The following is a 17,320-nucleotide window of genomic DNA, read 5'->3' as shown; positions in this document are numbered from 1 at the left end:
TAATATTCTGTATCTAATTACACAAGGCCATTTTAGGACCTAGGTGAAATAACTGTTTAGGGAATACTGCTTTTAATGCTGGCATACTAAACATATGTTGTTACTTTGTAGATATTACAATACATTTGGCAATGATAGCAATGCTGTTGGACTTTAAAAGTAGTGTATATGGTTTGGCACGGGCATATTTTGAATTCTGATATTGGGCTGGTTTTTGGGCTGGTTTCATTGGCCATTGGGCTGGTTTTGGGCTGGTTTTGATTGGCCATTGGGCTGGTTTTGTCACACAGACCTGGCAACCCTGCCTGGGAGACTTTTAACGCTCACGTGACGGAGAGACCTTGCGAGGGGTCACTGGGAATTGTGAGGAACGGTTTGCCTGATCTGAACCCGAGTGCTGATCGGTGCGGCTGCAGCAGTAAGATAGGCGCTCCACCGAACTGTCTTGGTGAAGAGGGAGCTGAGCCGAGAGGCAAAGCTCTCAATTTACCGGGCGGTCTACGTTCCAAACCCTCACCTATGGTCACGAACTCTGGGTTTTAACCGAAAGAAAGAGGTTGTTTATACAAGCGGTCGAAATGTTGCGAGTGAGCGGGAAGTCCGGGTCAGCCTGCTGGGCCTGCTGCCACCGTGACTCTGATAAGCAGATACAAATGGAATGGATGGACTTTAAGTCTTGTGTATAATTTTAACCACACTAAAAGAAAATTGTATCATTATATTATTTAACCTTACATCAGGTTTGCCAGAATAGCATGACAATAATAGAGACACAGATGTGATGTTCACTGAAATGAGGTAAATGGGCATGACAGAAATATCAGTAATACGTGTTGTAGAGCATGACTGGTAAAGTAAAGGAGCGGCACGCATTTATTACTTTTTTGAGATAATAAAATTGATTAATATAACAGAAAGAAAAAGGATGGCGTAGTAACGGACTAGTTCCAGAAGGGGGCAGCAATGGAATCGAGCAGATGCGATAGAACCCCATTGAAGAAGTAGAAGAAGAAGCGGAAGAAGCGAAGTGAACGATACAGATGCTATTCTCAGTTTTTTCGATGTATGCTATTATCCATGATATGCTATTTCAGTTGTAGTGCAGTCATTTGAAATTAACCAACAATGTCTAGAGTTAAGAACATGAGAAAGTTTGTCAACGAGCGACTGACTGCTGCTGCCGAAGAGATATTTGGAGTTTTTGAAAAAGCGATTGTTGAGTACGAAGAAGAGATCGACCGTCAGCGCAGACTGCTGGACATCGTTTGGAAACCTGTAATAAAGTTACACAGGACAGGTGTGTAAAGATATTTATTTAAATGCTCGTATATATGCATTTTCCCGTTACCATCACTGTAGTAGCCTATAGATTTTTCCCCTGTCTCCCCCCCCCCCCCCCCCCCCAGAGCAACATGTCTCTCAGGAGGAGGAGAAGAAGAAGGGGGAGGAAGATGAGCAAGAGGAGGTTCTGTGTGAGCGGCAGCAGCTCTGTATTCAGCAGAGGAGCTTCAGTCTGGACCAAGAGGACCCAGAGCCTCCACAGGTTAAAGAGGAACAGGAGGAACTCTGCACCAGCCAGGAGGGAGAGCAGCTTGAGCTGAAGCAGGAGACTGAGACCTTCATGTTGACTCCTACTCATGAGGAAACGGACCACAGTGAACCAGAACCAACAGTTGACCACCAGCTCCTCTCTTACTTCTCTCATGTAGCTGAGATTCCAGATCAGATAGGAAGCGAGCATGAACACTTGGAATCAACCAGAAATGCAGAGCCAGAACCAAAGAATCAACATCAGCAAAGCAGAAATTGTTTTAACAACGTACATGAACCTGAAACGTCAATTCTCTATAATTCTCACATGGGTAAAAAGGCTTTCCCATGTGTCTTGTGTAACAAAACGTTTCAGTACAAGTCACGTTTGATGAAACATATGATTGTACACACAGGTGAAATCCCTGATTCACATAGGTCTATAAAATGTGAACATTGTGGAAAAGCTTTTATCTACAAGTCATGCTTACTCATGCACATGAGAACTCATACAGGTGAGAAACCGTATTCTTGCAACATCTGCGGTAAACGATTCACTCAGAAATCTACACTGAATTTCCATTTACGAATTCATAAGGGTGATAAACCATATCCTTGCCAAACATGTGGGAAACGATTCGCTCAGCTATCAATATTGAAATCTCATATGAGAATCCACACGGTGAAAGAGCCAATTCCTTGCCTCTTATGTGGGAAAACGTTCAGACGTAAATGTGACCTCTCAGTACACATGAGCAGATGCCACTGTGAATGAATTTGACTCATCACTGCACTGAAGAAAAAAGAAAAAAAAACCTGAGGATCAATATCCACAGGAGAAACCATCGGGCTACATCTCTGCCAGTGTAACACGTTTTAAATAATTTTAAGATGACAATATCTTTCTATCCCTTTATTGAACTATATTACTGGAATTTCTGTTTGCAAACATCATAATTTACCAAATGAAGGAGAAGTGTGTTTATTGGCTTCTTGAACTTTGTTGCAAGAATGTATTATATGAGTTCATTGTTAACTCTAATATTGAGCCTCAATTTATTTGTCGATGTGTTTTTAGAATTGGCTCAACTTCATACATGTTTTTTTTTTAGGAGACGAGATGATACACACATTGTCGATGATGTGCTACATGGGGTTCTACTGTTATTTGATCTTGTGTGTATTATAACATTAAAGATGAGTATGTGATGATTTGAGAATACCAGATTCATGTTGAATACATTTCTTTTAATCAAGGCTGCAGATGTGGATGCGATGACATAACATTTTATTTAGCTGACACTTTTATCCAAAGTCATATTACATTCATACACCGTAGACACAGCTACGGGGAAGAATTGAAGGTTAAGTGTCTTGCTCAAGGACACATCCACTAGGGCAGGGTGTGAGCGGGGATCAAACTATCGATCCTCTGATTAAAAGACAGACCTGCTAAACACTGATCGCCCACATCAAACGAAGAAATGGTGGTCTTAGTGAAGAAAAGTTCAGTTGTAAGTGTTCTAATTTAACATAAGATGTGTTTTGATCAAGTTAAAGTATGATTTGATAGCGTTTGGTAGTTTGATAAATGTAGCTTCCTCATATTTGTAAAATCATTGTTGATTTTTCAAAAGTAGTATTTTTAGTGTGTGATGACAAGCGTGTGCAGGGACAAACGAGCATTGGGGTCGGGTGCTACGCAGACCGGGCGGTGGACAGCATGGACGTGGAACATCACCTCGCTAGCGAGGAAAGAGCCTTAGGTTGTGTTGGAGTGGTACCAACGAGATATAGTTGGGCTCAGCTCCACACTGGCTCTGGAAACAAGCTCATGGAGAAGGGTTACACTTTGTCCTTGTTTGTGCTTATGCACCACACAGCAGTTCAGAGTATCCGGCCTTCAAGGAGTCGATGGGAGGGGTCCTTGAAAAAACGCCTCCTGCCGACTCCATAGTTCTCCTGGGAGACTTTTAACACTCACGTGACGGACCTATGGTCACAAACTCTGGGTTTTAACCGAAAGAAAGAGGTTGTTTATACAAGCGGTCGAAATGTTGCGAGTGAGCAGGAAGTCTGGGTCAGCCTGCTGGGCCTGCTGCCACCGTGACTCTGATAAGCAGATACAAATGGAATGGATGGACTTAAAGTATTGTGTATAATTTTAACCACACTAAAAGAACATTGTATCAATGTATTATTAAACCTTAAATCAGGTTTGCCAGAATAGCATGACAATAATAGAGACATAGATGTGATGTTAACTGAAATGAGGTAAATGGGTATGACAGAAATATCAGTAATAAGTGTTGACTGGTAAAGTAAAGGAGCGGCACGGATTTATTACTTTTTTGAGATAATAAAATGGATTAATATCATATAAAGAAAAAAGATGGCGTAGTAACTGAGTAGTTCCAGCAGGGGGCAGCAATGTAATCGAGCAGATGCGATAGAACCCCATTGAAGAAGTAGAAGAAGAAGCAGAAGAAGCGAAGTGAACGATACAGATGCTATTCTCAGTTTTTTCGATGTATGCTATTATCCATGATATGCTATTTCAGTTGTAGTGCAGTAATTTGAAATTAACCAACAATGTCTAGAGTTAAGAACATGAGAAAGTTTGTCAACGAGCGACTGACTGCTGCTGCCGAAGAGATATTTGGAGTTTTTGAAAAAGCGATTGTTGAGTACGAAGAAGAGATCGACCGTCAGCGCAGACTGCTGGACATCGTTTGGAAACCTGTAATAAAGTTACACAGGACAGGTGTGTAAAGATATTTATTTAAATGTTCGCAAATATGAATTTTCCTGTTACCATCACAGCAGTGGTATCCTATACATTTCCCCCCTGTCCCCCCCCAGAGCAACATGTCTCTCAGGAGGAGGAGAAGAAGGGGGAGGAAGATGAGCAAGAGGAGGTTCTCTGTGAGCAGCAGCATCTCTGTATTCAGCAGAGGAGTTCCAGTCTGGACCAAGAGGACCCAGAGCCTCCACAGGTTAAAGAGGAACAGGAGGAACTCTGCACCAGTCAGGAGGGAGAGCAGCTTGAGCTGAAGCAGGAGACTGAGACCTTCATGTTGACTCCTACTCATGAGGAAAGGGACCACAGTGAACCAGAACCAACAGTTGACCACCAGCTCCTCTCTTACTTCTCTCATGTAGCTGAGATTCCAGATCAGATAGGAAGCGAGCATGAACACTTGGAATCAACCAGAAATGCAGAGCCAGAACCAAAGAATCAACATCAGCAAAGCAGAAATTGTTTTAACAACGTACATGAACCGGAAACGTCAATTGTCTATAATTCTCACATGGGTAAAAAGGCTTTCCCATGTGTCTTGTGTAACAAAACGTTTCAGTCCAAGTCACGTTTGATGAAACATATGATTGTACACACAGGTGAAATCCCTGATTCACATAGGTCTATAAAATGTGAACATTGTGGAAAAGCTTTTATCTTCAAGTCACGCTTACTCATGCACATGAGAACTCATACAGGTGAGAAACCGTATTCTTGCAACATCTGCGGTAAACGATTCACTCAGAAATCTTCACTGAATTCCCATTCACGAATTCATACGGGTGAGAAACGATATTCTTGCCAAACATGTGGGAAACGATTCGCTCGGCTATCAATTTTGAAATCTCATATGAGAATCCACACGGGTGAAAAGCCACTTACTTGCCTCTTATGTGGTAATACGTTCAGAATTAGGCGTGACCTCTCAGTCCACATGAGCAGAGACCACAGTGTCAATGAATTTGACTCATCACTGCGCTGAAAAAACCAAAACAACAACCTGAGGATCAATATCCACAGGAGAAACAATCGGGCTACATCTCTGCCAGTGTAACACGTTTTAAATAATTTTAAGATGACAATATCTTTCTATCCCTTTATTGAACTATATTACTGGAATTTCTGTTTGCAAACATCATAATTTACCAAATGAAGGAGAAGTGTGTTTATTGGCTTCTTGAACTTTGTTGCAAGAATGTATTATATGAGTTCATTGTTAACTCTAATATTGAGCCTCAATTTATTTGTTGATGTTCTTTTTAAAATTGGCTCAACTTCATACATGTTTTTTTTTAGGAGACTAGAGATGAAACACACATTGTTGATGATGTGCTACATGGGGTTCTACTGTTATTTGATCTTGTGTGTATTATAACATTAAAGATGAGTATGTGATGATTTGAGAATACCAGATTCACGTTGAATACATTTCTTTTAATCAAGGCTGCAGATGTGGATGCGATGACATTACATTTTATTTAGCTGACACTTTTATTCAAAGTCATATTACATTCATACACCGTAGACACAGCTACGGGGAAGAATTGAAGGTTAAATGTCTTGCTCAAGGACACATCGACTAGGGCAGGGTGTGAGCGGGGATCAAACTGTCGATCCTCTGATTAAAAGACAGACCTGCTAAACACTGATCGCCCACATCAAACGTAGAAATGGTGGTCTTTGTGAAGAAAAGTTTTGTTTTAAGTGTTCTAATTTAACATAAGATGTGTTTTGATGTGAAGTTAAAGTATGATTTGATAAGAGTTTGGTAGTTTGATAAATGTAGCTTCCTCATATTTATCATTGTTGATTTTTCAAAAGTAGTATTTTTAGTGTGTGATGACAAGCGTGTGCAGGGACAATCGAGCATTGGGGTCGGGTGCTACGGAGAACGGGTGGTGGACAGCATGGACGTGGAACATCACCTCGCTAGCGAGGAAAGAGCCTTAGGTTGTGTTGGAGTGGTACCAACGAGATATAGTTGGGCTCAGCTCCACACTGGCTCTGGAAACAAGCTCATGGAGAAGGGTTACACTTTGTCCTTGTTTGTGCTTATGTACCATACAGCAGTTCAGAGTATCCGGCCTTCAAGGAGTCGATGGGAGGGGTCCTTGAAAAAACGCCTCCTGCCGACTCCATAGTTCTCCTGGGAGACTTTTAACACTCACGTGACGGACCTATGGTCACAAACTCTGGGTTTTAACCGAAAGAAAGAGGTTGTGTATACAAGCGGTCGAAATGTTGCGAGTGAGCGGGAAGTCCGGGTCAGCCTGCTGGGCCTGCTGCCACCGTGACTCTGATAAGCAGACACAAATGGAATGGATGGACTTAAAGTCTTGTGTATAATTTTAACCACACTAAAAGAACATTGTATCAATGTATTATTAAACCTTAAATCAGGTTTGCCAGAATAGCATGACAATAATAGAGACATAGATGTGATGTTAACTGAAATGAGGTAAATGGGTATGACAGAAATATCAGTAATAAGTGTTGACTGGTAAAGTAAAGGAGCGGCACGGATTTATTACTTTTTTGAGATAATAAAATGGATTAATATCATATAAAGAAAAAAGATGGCGTAGTAACTGAGTAGTTCCAGCAGGGGGCAGCAATGTAATCGAGCAGATGCGATAGAACCCCATTGAAGAAGTAGAAGAAGAAGCAGAAGAAGGGAAGTGAACGACACAGATGCTATTCTCAGTTTTTTCGATGTATGCTATTATCCATGATATGCTATTTCAGTTGTAGTGCAGTCATTTGAAATTAACCAACAATGTCTAGAGTTAAGAACATGAGAAAGTTTGTCAACGAGCGACTGACTGCTGCTGCCGAAGAGATATTCGGAGTTTTTGAAAAAGCGATTGTTGAGTACGAAGAAGAGGTCGACCGTCAGCGCAGACTGCTGGACATCGTTTGGAAACCTGTAATAAAGTTACACAGGACAGGTGTGTAAAGATATTTATTTAAATGTTCGCATATATGTATTTTCCTGTTACCATCACAGCAGTGGTATCCTATACATTTCCCCCCTGTCCCCCCCAGAGCAACATGTCTCTCAGGAGGAGAAGAAGAAGGAAGATGAGGAAGAGGAGGTTCTCTGTGAGCAGCAGCTCTGTATTCAGCAGAGGAGTTCCAGTCTGGACCAAGAGGACCCAGAGCCTCCACAGGTTAAAGAGGAACAGGAGGAACTCTGCACCAGTCAGGAGGGAGAGCAGCTTGAGCTGAAGCAGGAGACTGAGACCTTCATGTTGACTCCTACTCATGAGGAAAGGGACCACAGTGAACCAGAACCAACAGTTGACCACCAGCTCCTCTCTTACTTCTCTCATGTAGCTGAGATTCCAGATCAGATAGGAAGCGAGCATGAACACTTGGAATCAACCAGAAATGCAGAGCCAGAACCAAAGAATAAACATCAGCAAAGTACAAATTGTTTAAACAACGTACATGAACCGGAAACGTCAATTGTCTATAATACTCACACGGGTAAAAAGACTGTCCAATGTGTCTTGTGTAACAAAACGTTTCAGTACAAGTCACGTTTGATGAAACATATGATAGTACACACAGGTGAAATCCCTGATTCAAATAGGTCTATAAATTGTGAAATTTGTGGAAAAGCTTTTATCAACCAGTCATGCTTACTCATGCACATGAGAACTCACTTAGGTAGGAAATCATATTCTTGCCAAACATGCGGGAAAGGATTCACTCATAACTCTTCACTGAAATCCCATACAATAATTCATACAGGTGAGAAACCATATTCTTGCCAAACGTGTGGGAAAGGATTCACTCAGACATCAGCATTGAAAACTCATATAACACTCCACACAGGCGAGAAGCCATTCTCTTGCCAAATATGTGGGAAAGGATTCAGACTTCGTGGTAACTTGACGGTTCACTTCAGAATCCACACGGGTGAAAAGCCATTTACTTGCCTCTTATGTGGGAAAATGTTCAGACATAGTAGTGACCGGTCACTACACATGAGAAGACTCCACAAGCCGTAATTTAGCTAAATATGCAAGAAAATGTATTTGTATGTGTCTGATTTGGAAAAACACATAAGGGATATCGACAACATTGACGCACAAGAGAGCCACATAATTGCAGCACCTTTGTAATGCTGATGAAATATTTGGAGTTTTTAAAGAATAGAAAACTATGACAAGGAAGAGATCGCCGGTCAGCGCAGACTATTGGATATTGTGAAAACTTGAACTAATGACAATGATGACGTGGACTATATTGTAAAGTTTCCCCTTCATGTGGCTGTTTTACTTGTGTTTCTGTTTGCAATCAATTAATCTCCCAAATTGATGAAGATGTTGGTTTCACAGGGACTGTAGTCGTGGCTATCTGGTCTTACAGTCTGTGTTCCTCTCATCGTACCGGATAGTTCTTTGAATCCTCGTCCACATCTTTGCATGAAGTTCAGATTTATATTTGAGAATGAATGTCGTCACTTAAAAAAAAAAACGAAATGTCCTATGATTATGAATGTTCCTCCTTTATCCACTACCTCACTTTTGTCTATTGACATGTTTGGCATTTCCCAAAAATGACATAATGTAGAATTACATAATTTTCCAGTTGATTCCAAAGATTAAAATGCACTCAATGAGTGGAACAAACCGTTATCCTTTTTTCTATTTCTTTCAGAACTTAAGTGTGTGAATGATGCTTTAATGTTCACAGATGTGTTCTTAAGTTAACTGCATTCTCAAAAGAATTGAAACCAAAGCTACTATTTTAGCCAACATTTGGAAACTGAAACTCCACTATTGCTTCTTTAAGCACCATCTAAATTCCCGTGAGGTAATGACTTCACACAGAGGCTACGCAAATTAAACTATACTTTTATTTTAAAGTATTGTAAAAAAAATATATATATATATATATATATTGTATGACACATATGAAGAAAAACAAATAAGTTATTTTCATGGGAAACAAGGTTTTTATGGAAAAAGAGGAATACGCTAAAAAATTCATGTGGACCAATGTTCAGTGTCTTTTTTCTCGTTTGTATTCTTGGTTCCAAACACCAGTGAACAACGTGAGCGTTAGCAGCAATAATCATAATTTCCATCTTCTGTCCAAGACTTCCAAGGCCGCTCATGACATCATCGTCGTGCGCCACTCATCTGTTCACTCTACAATTTTCTTCCCGGTCGTCCTCAGTGGATGTCAGACTCGGCTAAGTGATATTCCAACTCCGTCTTCAAGTCCTCTGAGCTGCTTTGCTCGGTGGCCAGCACCGTCTCCACAGGGAAAGATAAATATATACCGTCTTTCAGTTTTTTCGGGGAGGGCGAGTCTGCAGCACAGAAAAGAGGATCTGCGATTTTAAAAGTCATCGAGCGCATGTTATGTGTTCTCCGCTTGGTGGTGTTCTTCTTCTTCTCTTGTTTGTAGGCAGCGTTCATATTGGCCATCACCTGGAAGTGGAAGAAACACATTCAGACACAACTAAATAAATAATCATAATACATCTGTGAGTCACGGATCGTATCAGCAGTAGAAATCCACAAATATTGCAAACTATAGTTCACGGACTAATTTGCTTCACGTCTTATTCAATGCATTATGATGTTCATTAAGTAATTCATAGTCCCATTTAGAATAAAATAAGACAATGAAGCAGGGTATGCTTTAGGGCGTGGCTACCTTGTGATTGACAGGTCGCTACCATGGCATTATTCAGTCCGGGTTTTCTTTTCACATCTTAAACCCTTTTTACAGTGCGTTCTCAATTCATGACAGTAAATGTTTAACATTTGGACAGCTATAAATGCCTTTTTTAGCTTTTAGTTGTACTTTGTGCCACCACTCGTCACTTCAGGTTTTTTTTTAAACAAGATGGTAAAAGCTAAAAATCAATATGCCGACGGCCATAATGCCAAACTTGAGGCTTCAAAACATCAGTCCACAAAGCAATGGGTGACGCCACAGTGACTATGTAAATTCTTTTATGCAGTCTATGCAGCAACAAAAACCCATCCCACCCGTCCTATAAAACAAACATTTCCTGACTTGTATGCAGACTGTGGGAAAGAAAGTACAGTAAGTAGGAAGAAAGCATCAGCATTTCATAGGACCTATAAAGATGCAGCAATGAGAATCATGATTTCTGATATTTGATAAAAACCCACAAAGGAGTGGAAACCAACAAAGAAGAAGCTCGATCACCAACGCCCATTGTAATAAACAAGACAAAACAATTACCAGCTGCTTCACAGAGTTCTGCTGCTCCTGCATTATGGTCATATACGCCGAGGCCTTCTCCTTTGTGGAATACATATCCTGCTCTTGGTCATCATAGTTGAGCAGGCTCAAAGTAGTCTAGAGCAAAAAGAGTCAAATTAGTAAGCAGAAACAAACTATAGTTCTACTTGTTGGTCTTAACAATGGAGTCCCACCTCGTTTGGTAAATTAGCTTTCCTGTTAAACATGAGGGAGTAGGGGCTGAACTTGGTCGTAGGGTTGGTGGACGTCCTGAAGAGGAACAGCACAGGGTCCAGGAAGTCGTCCCATTCCGCCTGCTTCTCTGTTACCATTTGCAGAATGGCTTCCTTCAGTAGAGGACTCGTGCAGTCATGGAGCGGGTTGAGCTGAGGTTGATCCAGAGGAGACACCTTCTGCACAATGCTCCACCTGTCGCCCAGCAGCTTTGTCACCTAGGAAACACCAATACAGTTACTGATCAAACTGGTCCACAACAGTAACCCTTTAATTGATCGGTTTATTCTCATTGACTTTGTGACTCACATCTCACCTCATCACAGAAGTCAGCATTCTGTGTACACACTATTGTTTTAGGGGCACCAAACCTGATTGAACAGAGATCCGAATAAGTTCTATTCCGGGTTAAAATATATTTAGAGAGCACTAAATAACACATACTTGCAAATTACATTAAAATAAATCAGCAGATTATATTGGTAAAAATATTGTTTCAATCCAAATATGATTATTGAAGATTTTGTGAAATGCTTCTACCTGTATATGCATTTGGAGATACATTTCGCAACAGAGAGAGCATCTCTCTTCTGTACTGGAAAAGCTTCAGGCCATTTACTAAAATAATCAATGAGGACTGTGACACTGGTGTTGCCTTGCAGTGTCTCTGGGAAAGGTCCTGGTAATGAGAAGAGAACAAACAGGCACAGGTCTCACACCAGTGAAATAAATTATTTAGAACAGAAATTAAAAAAAAGATCAAATACATTTTGTTTTAAAGGGTCCAAACCTGTAATGTCAATCCCAACAATATCCCAAGGTGCATCCACTTTTATAGGGCGAACAGTCCTTGCCAGGTTTTTATTCCTCTCTGTGTGCTGACAGGTCTTGCATACTTTTATCTGAAACAGTTACGCAAAAGGAAACATTATTATCATCATGTCTCATTGATGTTAGCAAACCACTGTGGTCACGACGATGTGTGTACCCAGTCAACCACGTCCTTGATGATCCCCAGCCAGTAGTACTTGCTCTGGATCCTGTGGACAGTCTTCTTTTGGCCCAGGTGATGACCGATGTCATTGAAGTGGCAGTCGAGAAATACCTGCCTCTTCCTCTCAGCCTCTATCACCACCTCCCTCTTCTCTTCTTTCTTGGGTCCCACATAGTACAGCTTGCCATCTTGAATGTAGAACAGAGTGAAAAGTGGGACATGCCATCAAAACACTTTAGGTATTCTACCCATATTTAGTTTTTAGTCTAGCTTTTGTCGATGGTAGAACTACAGATACACATAACTTTGGTAAACACTCTACTTAACGCCACATCCAATAATTATCTTCCACCAAAGCATATACCTGAACAAGTACGAGAGCCAGTGTAAGACTGCATGTTATAGTGAATCATTAAGTTAGTTAGCGGAATGTTCCACAGATTCATATGGTATACACTTGATGACAAGAAAAAAGGCGATGTTAGAAACGTGATGTAGAAACGAAGACGTGTACAGAGCTACAGGAAAGCAGAGTATTCTCAGTGTTTCACAAAGTTCTTTTAAATAAACCTTACCATCAATTATAAATTTCTGGGCGTATCTTTTAAGATTCTTCTTTCGTAAAGGACTCATCGTCTGAGGAAAGCATCCTTTAGCCACAAAAGTGTAAATGTCCCCGAGTTTACTGGAGCTGGATTCAACCACCTCCTCCTCAGCCACTTGCAACGACTCCACGCTTAACATTTCCGCTTAGACTTCACAAAGTAGTCCAACGGACGGCGTTTGTGTTCTCAATAAAAACAAAATGCTAACTTCCAATCGGCATATTCACCAGCAGTGTTAGCTACTCCTATCGATGACAAATATCGAATAATCCACACACAAAAATCACTCAGGATGAAGATATAACGCTTTTGCTGTTTGCCTTCTTCTTCTTCTTCTTCTTCTTAGTCTTCTTCTTCTTCTCTTTGTTTTTCGGTTGGCAAACAACTGTTTGTGCATTACCGCCACCTACTGGTGTGGAGTGTGGATCAGCATGTCGAGTACTTTTATAAAAAAATATATAATTAAAATAAACAAATATAAATACAACCCCCCCCCCCCCCACACACACACACACACACAGGTGTATGTTATTCTACGTTTGATTGTATGTGTTTGTAACGCATAAGAAAACTACTGGTACTTCCTCCAAGTCGTTTAAAAAAAGATGGGGAAATATCTATAGGTCTTGTTTTAAAGTTATATGACGAAGTCTCTGTTTTATTAAATACTAGCACCAGACATCTTAATGGCTAGAAATATACCTACAGTGTGGATGTATTATTTGGTAACGATTTTTATTATCTACCATCAATGTCTTAAAAGTTGCAGTCGTGTATTTATGGCGTTGTATATATCTTTTATTTTAGTACATGTCTGTCATCTAGCGGTCAAAGTTTGTAACCACATCTTTTAATTTGACAATACCAGTATCAGTACTATAGCACGAGGGTTACAAATGTAAAGTCTGATCTAAATGGCTACTATTTTTCCTAAAGTTGAAAAATAAATTGCGTCCATCGTTATTACATTTGAGTGGAGATGACTTTTATTCTTGAAGACTTCGAACCGGAAGTGTTATGTTGGTTTGTTGCTGTTATCTAACGAGCGTTAAGGCAGAATTAGCCGTGGAGCTTGTTAGTAAACAGTGATGCTATTACTTTGATTATTACACGTCTGTGTGTTTTATTGACGCGTTTCCTTTTCAATAAGCGAGTAATGACAAACAAGGAAGACGGAAGTCGGCCGTTTTATATCTGTAACTGTTTCACCACTGATAACATTTTCCTGGAGGACTACAAAATCCATGTCCGCTTTTCATCCGAGCGTCAGTTCAGACTGGACTACCAACCAGTAAGTGGGTGTTAGTTACGCTTTTAAAACAAAAATAATACTTGGAGTGAAATGTTCCGCTTTAATGCGTGTATTGAGTGTTTCATTATTGCTGCGCACGCAGCTCCTTCGGAGGCTCGGCTGCGTGACGGAGCAACAGTTTGAGGATGTGCGCAGCAAGGTGAGAAAGTGCGCGCGCACGTTTTAATTAAACACGTCTTTGTGGAGCTCCAACAATTGGACTATTGATCGACAGAGAATTAATCGGAATACATTTTGAGAACCGTTTTTTGTGATGATACTTGATAATCATTATTTTTTAAATAAATAAAATGCTCTTAATTCTCTCGTTTTAGACTCTTGTTTTAGCATATCTGGGTATTACTGGTTACTGTTGGTCTTCCAGAACAAGAATTAAAACATTTTTTTTCCAACAAATGTATTTAGTACTTTACATTACCAACCCTGCACGTAACTGTATGATTGCTCCTTATAGATTTCACAGGAAGTGGACAGGCGGAGGTGTCTAAGTGAGACTTCTGCTGAGAGAGCCATTGCTATTAAAGACATGTACCAGCCTCTCCATCCTCATGTCTACCATCTGCAGGTACTTTCAGCATCAGCCACTGCCAATAGATCCGTTATTAATGTGTCGTTAACCTCTTGCTGAGACACACTTGCACACCACCTCTCCTCAGGAGTCCTTCCTCGCACCAAAGTTCAAGCAGATCGTTGAGTATTGTCGAAGCAGCAACGTCAGTGAAGAAGGTCTCAGAGACATGTTGGAGGAAGAGGCAGGTTAGCTGGAAAGTGCTTTCATTTCCTCTCAGTTGCCAATGCAAAGTAATGATCGTTAGTACTACTTTTATGTTTTTACATCAAGGAGTATACCCATACGTCTCTGCAGGTCTGAGTTGTTACAGATGACAACAACACAAATTGAAGTCGTTAATTGTTTCTGAAACAAATCACAGTATGCAGTGATTATCTCCGTTTTCACATCAGTTTCAACATGCAAAACTCTTGATGCAAGGGGCAAAAGATACATGCTTGCATCTTACCTTTAAACTCAAAAAGCTGGGCTTCTACAAAATGAAAAGCTCAGACTTTACACATCCATCCATACGTACACTTCACATCAGCATACAAGGCTAGTATGTATACAATTTCTTAAGAAGTGGTTTTGAGAATGGTCTTAAACTTTGACTCATGAGGACTGAGGATCTTTTGAATGAAAAAAGCTAAACAAAATATCTTTCCCATTTCTTGTTTGTATTGATTTTACCACATTATCACAGTTGGATAACAATATATTGATGGAGACTGAAATGCCACATGGAGCATATTTAAGTGATTCCCATCTTTGTGTTGAAGCTGCGAAGGTCTATCGCTTCCCCGTGTTTGAGAAAGGCTTCTGTGAGGAGCTGGTGGAGGAGCTGGAGCACTTTGAGCAGTCCTCCGCCCCTAAAGGAAGACCCAACACCATGAACCATTATGGGGTAATGCATGTGTTCCTGCAGGTGGAAACACCTTAAAGCACCATGTGACCTCGCTCAGTCATTTACATTTCAGCGTTATTATGCCACGACTTTTGGATCTTTGGCCCCTTCGACTATAAATATGTAGAACTCTGCAAAATACAATAGGTGCATTACAAGCAGGTACATGCAGGAACTTTGATAGATTTTCTCGATAAATTATTCATTACTCAAGGGTCGTTTCACAGTAAAATGCATAAACTGAAAGTCTTTAAAAATGTTGTGCATCGTATGTCTTTATATCCAAGATGGAGCCCTGCAGCTGAAATCTTAAACTAAGAAGATATACAACATTGAAGCCATAAAAAAGGTCTAATTAGAAGGTCAGGGCATAAAACATGAGTTATACGTTCTATTATTCATGATATTCGACTCCTTTTCTCTCGCAGATCCTCCTGAATGAACTGGGTTTCGACGAGTGCTTTCTCACACCCCTCCGTGAGCTCTACCTGCATCCGCTCACCTCCCTGCTGTACCCGGACTGTGGGGGGCGCTGTCTGGACAGCCACAAGGCCTTTGTTGTTAAATATGACATGAATGAAGACCTGGACCTGAGCTACCATTACGACAATGCAGAGGTCACGCTTAATGTTTCCCTGGGCAAGGACTTCACCGGGGGCAACCTTTATTTTGGTGATATGAGACAGGTGAACGTATGCATATAATACTATTACTACTGCTACTGTTATTAGCATGCAGGCAACCACCACTTCTATTCATCTAGCATTATGTAATATGCTATATAATACAAATGATATAACCATGCATTGCACAATATGGTTATCTATGCCGAAGCTTTAAAAGGCAAGCGATGCAAATAAATTATCTTTTTTATTTCTGATCTAAATAGTTGTCTCTACTGTATTTATGAATTAAGAGTAGGTGAAAAAAGTTTTTGCAGCATATTTATTTTTCTCAAAGGAATGAATTGCCTTTAAGAAAAAGTTGATGTTTTTTATGTTTTTTTTCATTTGTTTACCGATTGTTGTTCCAAAAGATATGAAAGTCTGCTGATTAAATTTGTTCTGGCAGTTTAGAGATACTGTAATTGCATCTCATTAAAAACTAAACTACCTGATATTTTGAATATATTATAAGAGCCGTAATGGTGAGACACATTTTTAAAGTCATTTTTATCAACAACAAAAAAGCTAAATTTTGTGTAAAGTTAGTGGATTGTATCCCCCTACAGGTGCCTTTAAGTGAGATGGAGTGTTCAGAGGTTGAACACAAGGTGACAGAGGGCCTCCTCCACCGGGGCCAACACATGCACGGGGCCCTGCCCATCGCCTCCGGCCAGCGCTGGAACCTCATCGTCTGGACGAGAGCCTCCCAGGAACGCAACAAGCTGTGCCCCATGTGCAACAGGAGGCCGACACTGGTGCAGGGGGAGGGCTTTGCTGACGGGTTCACGGACCACTCTGATGCCCCGCTGAACACTTCATGTGTGATGACGTGACGCTGCTATCAGCTGTTAATGAAGCCGCTGTGGGATTGGAAATTTGCCCCTTTAAAATAATTTCATTGTTGTAGAGTTAACCAAGACTACAATAAATGGAAATGGCATTCTAATGATGCATTTAGACTGTATTCCATATTGGAATAATATTCATATTTATTATTTGTACCATTATTAACGGTACCCAAATTCTGTGTTTCGAACGTTTAGTGTAGAGTTTTATTTTGTGACTTAATTGTCTCAAATATTATTCCAATATCATCAAACAGTATAATATTTTGTGCCAAATAATAAAAACTGAGGGATACACCACTCTAAATATATATCTTTCTTTACCAAACTAAAGTATGTACATGAGGCATTCACAATGTTTGTACTTGTAGGTCCCAGTTTTGACTGATCTCAAATGGGACGATGAGAGGAGGCTATACGATAAAACATGTGTTAGGCGTCCATTTCTGCTCGCAATTGTAAATGCACATGTCTTATGCACAACAGAAGTGACCATTTTTTAAATGTTCTTTTTAAATTCTTAAAACCTGACAAATGAATGAAGGAATATGAAAGTAACAATTGCATTGCATTGTGAAAATAATTAATACATTTTGGAAATAAACAACACAGTACACAGCTCATTCTGGCTAATAGTTTGTTTT

General features: G+C 40.3%; 5 protein-coding genes across 5 annotated transcripts; 4 read left to right on the top strand and 1 right to left on the bottom strand.

Moving 5' to 3' along the window:
- The first annotated feature begins 277 nt into the window (after positions 1 to 277).
- Positions 278 to 2,755, top strand: LOC130196873 (zinc finger protein OZF-like). Its single transcript, XM_056419262.1, has 2 exons — positions 278 to 1,297; positions 1,407 to 2,755. The coding sequence occupies exons 1-2, from the start codon at positions 1,126 to 1,128 to the stop codon at positions 2,303 to 2,305; spliced, it is 1,071 nt and encodes a 356-aa protein (XP_056275237.1). The 5' UTR covers positions 278 to 1,125; the 3' UTR covers positions 2,306 to 2,755.
- A 1,270-nt stretch (positions 2,756 to 4,025) lies between these two features.
- On the top strand, positions 4,026 to 5,741 carry LOC130196870 (zinc finger protein OZF-like). The gene is made up of 2 exons (XM_056419260.1): positions 4,026 to 4,294; positions 4,393 to 5,741. Exons 1-2 carry the CDS (start codon positions 4,123 to 4,125, stop codon positions 5,310 to 5,312), a joined length of 1,092 nt encoding a protein of 363 aa, XP_056275235.1. The 5' UTR covers positions 4,026 to 4,122; the 3' UTR covers positions 5,313 to 5,741.
- Positions 5,742 to 7,011: 1,270 nt separating this feature from the next.
- Positions 7,012 to 8,976, top strand: LOC130196869 (zinc finger protein OZF-like). The gene is made up of 2 exons (XM_056419259.1): positions 7,012 to 7,278; positions 7,376 to 8,976. The coding sequence occupies exons 1-2, from the start codon at positions 7,107 to 7,109 to the stop codon at positions 8,344 to 8,346; spliced, it is 1,143 nt and encodes a 380-aa protein (XP_056275234.1). The 5' UTR covers positions 7,012 to 7,106; the 3' UTR covers positions 8,347 to 8,976.
- Positions 8,977 to 9,179: 203 nt separating this feature from the next.
- Positions 9,180 to 12,694, bottom strand: zgc:113436 (uncharacterized protein LOC503528 homolog). The gene is made up of 8 exons (XM_056419258.1): positions 12,368 to 12,694; positions 11,787 to 11,980; positions 11,589 to 11,700; positions 11,339 to 11,477; positions 11,115 to 11,169; positions 10,759 to 11,016; positions 10,565 to 10,681; positions 9,180 to 9,777 (listed from the first exon to the last, which is right to left on the bottom strand). The coding sequence occupies exons 1-8, from the start codon at positions 12,534 to 12,536 to the stop codon at positions 9,517 to 9,519; spliced, it is 1,305 nt and encodes a 434-aa protein (XP_056275233.1). The 5' UTR covers positions 12,537 to 12,694; the 3' UTR covers positions 9,180 to 9,516.
- Positions 12,695 to 13,445: 751 nt separating this feature from the next.
- On the top strand, positions 13,446 to 17,299 carry ogfod2 (2-oxoglutarate and iron-dependent oxygenase domain containing 2). The gene is made up of 7 exons (XM_056419264.1): positions 13,446 to 13,688; positions 13,792 to 13,848; positions 14,164 to 14,274; positions 14,366 to 14,465; positions 15,042 to 15,166; positions 15,595 to 15,852; positions 16,398 to 17,299. The coding sequence occupies exons 1-7, from the start codon at positions 13,554 to 13,556 to the stop codon at positions 16,662 to 16,664; spliced, it is 1,053 nt and encodes a 350-aa protein (XP_056275239.1). The 5' UTR covers positions 13,446 to 13,553; the 3' UTR covers positions 16,665 to 17,299.
- The last annotated feature ends 21 nt before the right edge of the window (positions 17,300 to 17,320 follow it).

Source organism: Pseudoliparis swirei, chromosome 7 (assembly GCF_029220125.1).
Source record: "Pseudoliparis swirei isolate HS2019 ecotype Mariana Trench chromosome 7, NWPU_hadal_v1, whole genome shotgun sequence".
Lineage (NCBI taxonomy): Eukaryota > Metazoa > Chordata > Actinopteri > Perciformes > Liparidae > Pseudoliparis > Pseudoliparis swirei.
The sequence above is the reverse complement of the archived record's forward strand: the minus strand, read 5'-3'. Positions and strand labels throughout refer to the sequence as shown.

Coding starts and splice junctions, on each gene's coding strand:
- LOC130196873 (XM_056419262.1), top strand. CDS start 1,126: ATGTCTAGAGTTAAGAACATGAGAAAGTTTGTCAACGAGCGACTGACT. Junction 1,298..1,406: donor AATAAAGTTACACAGGACAG/GTGTGTAAAGAT, acceptor CCCCCCCCCCAG/AGCAACATGTCTCTCAGGAG.
- LOC130196870 (XM_056419260.1), top strand. CDS start 4,123: ATGTCTAGAGTTAAGAACATGAGAAAGTTTGTCAACGAGCGACTGACT. Junction 4,295..4,392: donor AATAAAGTTACACAGGACAG/GTGTGTAAAGAT, acceptor GTCCCCCCCCAG/AGCAACATGTCTCTCAGGAG.
- LOC130196869 (XM_056419259.1), top strand. CDS start 7,107: ATGTCTAGAGTTAAGAACATGAGAAAGTTTGTCAACGAGCGACTGACT. Junction 7,279..7,375: donor AATAAAGTTACACAGGACAG/GTGTGTAAAGAT, acceptor TGTCCCCCCCAG/AGCAACATGTCTCTCAGGAG.
- zgc:113436 (XM_056419258.1), bottom strand. CDS start 12,536: ATGTTAAGCGTGGAGTCGTTGCAAGTGGCTGAGGAGGAGGTGGTTGAA. Junction 11,017..11,114: donor ATGCTGACTTCTGTGATGAG/GTGAGATGTGAG, acceptor GGTGTTTCCTAG/GTGACAAAGCTGCTGGGCGA. Junction 9,778..10,564: donor AGAACTCTGTGAAGCAGCTG/GTAATTGTTTTG, acceptor TTCCACTTCCAG/GTGATGGCCAATATGAACGC.
- ogfod2 (XM_056419264.1), top strand. CDS start 13,554: ATGACAAACAAGGAAGACGGAAGTCGGCCGTTTTATATCTGTAACTGT. Junction 13,849..14,163: donor TTGAGGATGTGCGCAGCAAG/GTGAGAAAGTGC, acceptor TGCTCCTTATAG/ATTTCACAGGAAGTGGACAG. Junction 15,167..15,594: donor ACACCATGAACCATTATGGG/GTAATGCATGTG, acceptor TTTCTCTCGCAG/ATCCTCCTGAATGAACTGGG.